Source organism: Cucumis sativus, chromosome 2 (assembly GCF_000004075.3).
Source record: "Cucumis sativus cultivar 9930 chromosome 2, Cucumber_9930_V3, whole genome shotgun sequence".
NCBI lineage: Eukaryota > Viridiplantae > Streptophyta > Magnoliopsida > Cucurbitales > Cucurbitaceae > Cucumis > Cucumis sativus.
Window position 1 is genome coordinate 10,935,249 of NC_026656.2, and position 2,466 is coordinate 10,937,714.

The window sequence follows — 2,466 nt, forward strand, 5'->3', positions numbered from 1 at the left end:
AAATCAATAAATAGAAAAAGTCTTTAAACCTCACCTTAAAAACCATTTTAGTATGGTAAAATATTCTAACCTCAAACAATAATCCTAAATTCAAACTTCATAAATAACAACACATCAATTTTTTTTGCTATAATTACAAAAAACACAATGAAGTATGAAATGACGTCGGAGATTCCTCTTTCGTCATCTCAGTTCTTATCATTCTTTGTCGCGTTGTTGCTCTTAACTCCGATGGGTGATATTACTCGATCTTTGTAGCTCTTATGACGACTCTGGCTGCAGAACACCATTGATAACATGTGAGTCATCGTTGCTCAGATTTAGTGGACGTTGAAGTGTAGTTATGTTTTATGGCATGAGTAATTCTCTTATCTTTTACTTTTTTGTTTTCCCGTTACTATATAATATATATATTTTGGATTTGTGAGAATTTTTTTTTTTAAATTCCATAATTTGGCTTTTTTGGGGGAAAGAAAATTGAATTATTCTTTGAAGGTTGAATTAAGATTAAAGAAAAATAATTAATATGTTAGGGTAGAGATGTTTGACAAAGTTGAAAAATGAGAAATTTTGTTTGATAAAATTTGAATATTTTGTAATTTTCATTTAAAGTTACATAATTGGTTTGAATGGATACATGAAATAAAAACAGTTCTTCTGGTGAACTTATTTATATATTTACAAATACTTTTTAATGCTTTAACATTTAAAATAAATTTTCATCACAAAAAAATAATTACTAATTTTGAACCAACTAGTTTGTTTGGTTCAACAATTTCAATGGTGCTGAATTATATATCAACATTTGAAAAGATAGATGGATATTAACAATTTTATTCTTAAAATTTCTACTATGAAGACCAATCTTATGTTCTCATAAAATGTAAATGTGTAATACAAATTACATACTATGTTTATGTATATTTGATAAATCATAATAGCACAAATAAGATATTATAATATACAAAGTCCCCTAAAACTTAAAGTGGCTTAGAAAAAAGTTGTCCTTTTGGGGATTTCCTTGCTTTTTCTCATTTTCCAACCACTCATAACCTTGTCCTTTCCTCCCACTTCAAACTTCAAACTAACAATTACATTACATCTAAATATCTTATTTTAATATTTAAATTGATTATATAAATTTATAAATGTTCAATTTTATACTTTAGTAAGAATTTTTGTTTCATGAAATATAAAGATATATAAGTGATTTAGAACAATAGAACAAAGTAAGATATGCATTTTTTTTGCTAAATTAATTATCGGTATACGATCGGAACAGACTTACTTATCCGTGTTATAGTATCGCCGATTCTCCATAGCCAAATAGAGAGCCCATTAAATTTCTTCACCGCCTGCCTTCATCTTCTTCCTTCCACATTTCAACCCAATTCTTCTGCGCCTCTTCCCATCCCAACACAGATCCTTTCTTCTCCGGATCTAAACTTGTCGATAACGTCCCGTAAGCAATTCCCATCGTCGAAGCTCCGAATGTCAGGAAAGTCGTAAAAAATGGCACCCAAATAGGCACATCCCAAAGGTTTTGCTCCTTAATCGCTTGGAAAATCTTCAACAATGTCACACCGAACGCCATCGGAATTCCAACGAATGCCAAGATTCTCGTTATAATCCTACTGTATACGGCTTCTGGAATTTCATCGTCGTCGTCTTCGTTATTGTTTTGGGCGGTGGTTTCTCTGTTTTTGGCCGTGCGTGGAGAATTAGTGAAGCCTTTGGCGTTTACTTGGACTTGGCCTCTGGATAATGTCGGTGTGAAATTGGTGAGATTGTTCGTGATAGTTGAGTGGTTGATTATTAGAGTTCTTTGATTCCATGGCGGAGGGTTTGAAAGGAGGAGAGCCTGGGGAAAGGAACAGGCAAGGGATTTCATGGAGACCTCTGATTTGGTTATTAATTTGTGTGTGTTGTTTGTAATGGTGGAAATCTTATCCCAAAGCTTTTATGAGTTGGTCCATGGTGATTGGTGGTGTTTCAATTTTCATCCACGAATAGATATGGATTAATTTATTCTTCTTAGTTTTATTTTTCAAGCAAAATAAATTCAATTATTATTCTTATTAAAATGAATTTTAAATCACGTGCCCTCACTCCCTCGTTCACTCTTCATCTTCTTCTTCACCTTTCAACAGCCGCCCGCCCTCTGTTTTGCTTTCTTTTTTTTATCCGATCATATCTCCCCGTCCGACGCTTGTTTGCTGTTCACAAAGTTTCATTCTCCGTCGCGTCTCCCATAGCCAAGCCGAAGCGTCTCTGTTTCATCCGCAAGCCGTTCAGCGAGATCCGACCGGCTCAGATTTGTCTTCGTCCGCGAAGCGCCAGCCGCCGAGTTCCGCGTCGATCTGTACTCCGTTCGAGCATTTTTCTCAGATCTGAGCAGCCTGCGCCTTGCTTTCTCCCTCACCGAGCCGCACATCCGTCCGAGCCACGCCCCAAATTCTGCTTTGA

At 35.2% G+C, this 2,466-nt stretch overlaps 1 protein-coding gene across 1 annotated transcript; it reads right to left on the minus strand.

Annotated features, from left to right (window-relative positions):
• On the minus strand, window positions 1–1,996 carry LOC101218962 (uncharacterized protein PAM68-like). The gene is made up of 2 exons (XM_004150520.3): window positions 1,289–1,996; window positions 1–276 (listed from the first exon to the last, which is right to left on the minus strand). The coding sequence occupies exon 1, from the start codon at window positions 1,889–1,891 to the stop codon at window positions 1,349–1,351; it is 543 nt and encodes a 180-aa protein (XP_004150568.1). The 5' UTR covers window positions 1,892–1,996; the 3' UTR covers window positions 1–276; window positions 1,289–1,348.
• Between the last annotated feature and the right edge of the window lie 470 nt (window positions 1,997–2,466).

Bases quoted from the DNA above. Each gene is read 5' to 3' on its own strand.
- LOC101218962 (XM_004150520.3), bottom strand. From the start codon at position 1,891: ATGAAATCCCTTGCCTGTTCCTTTCCCCAGGCTCTCCTCCTTTCAAAC.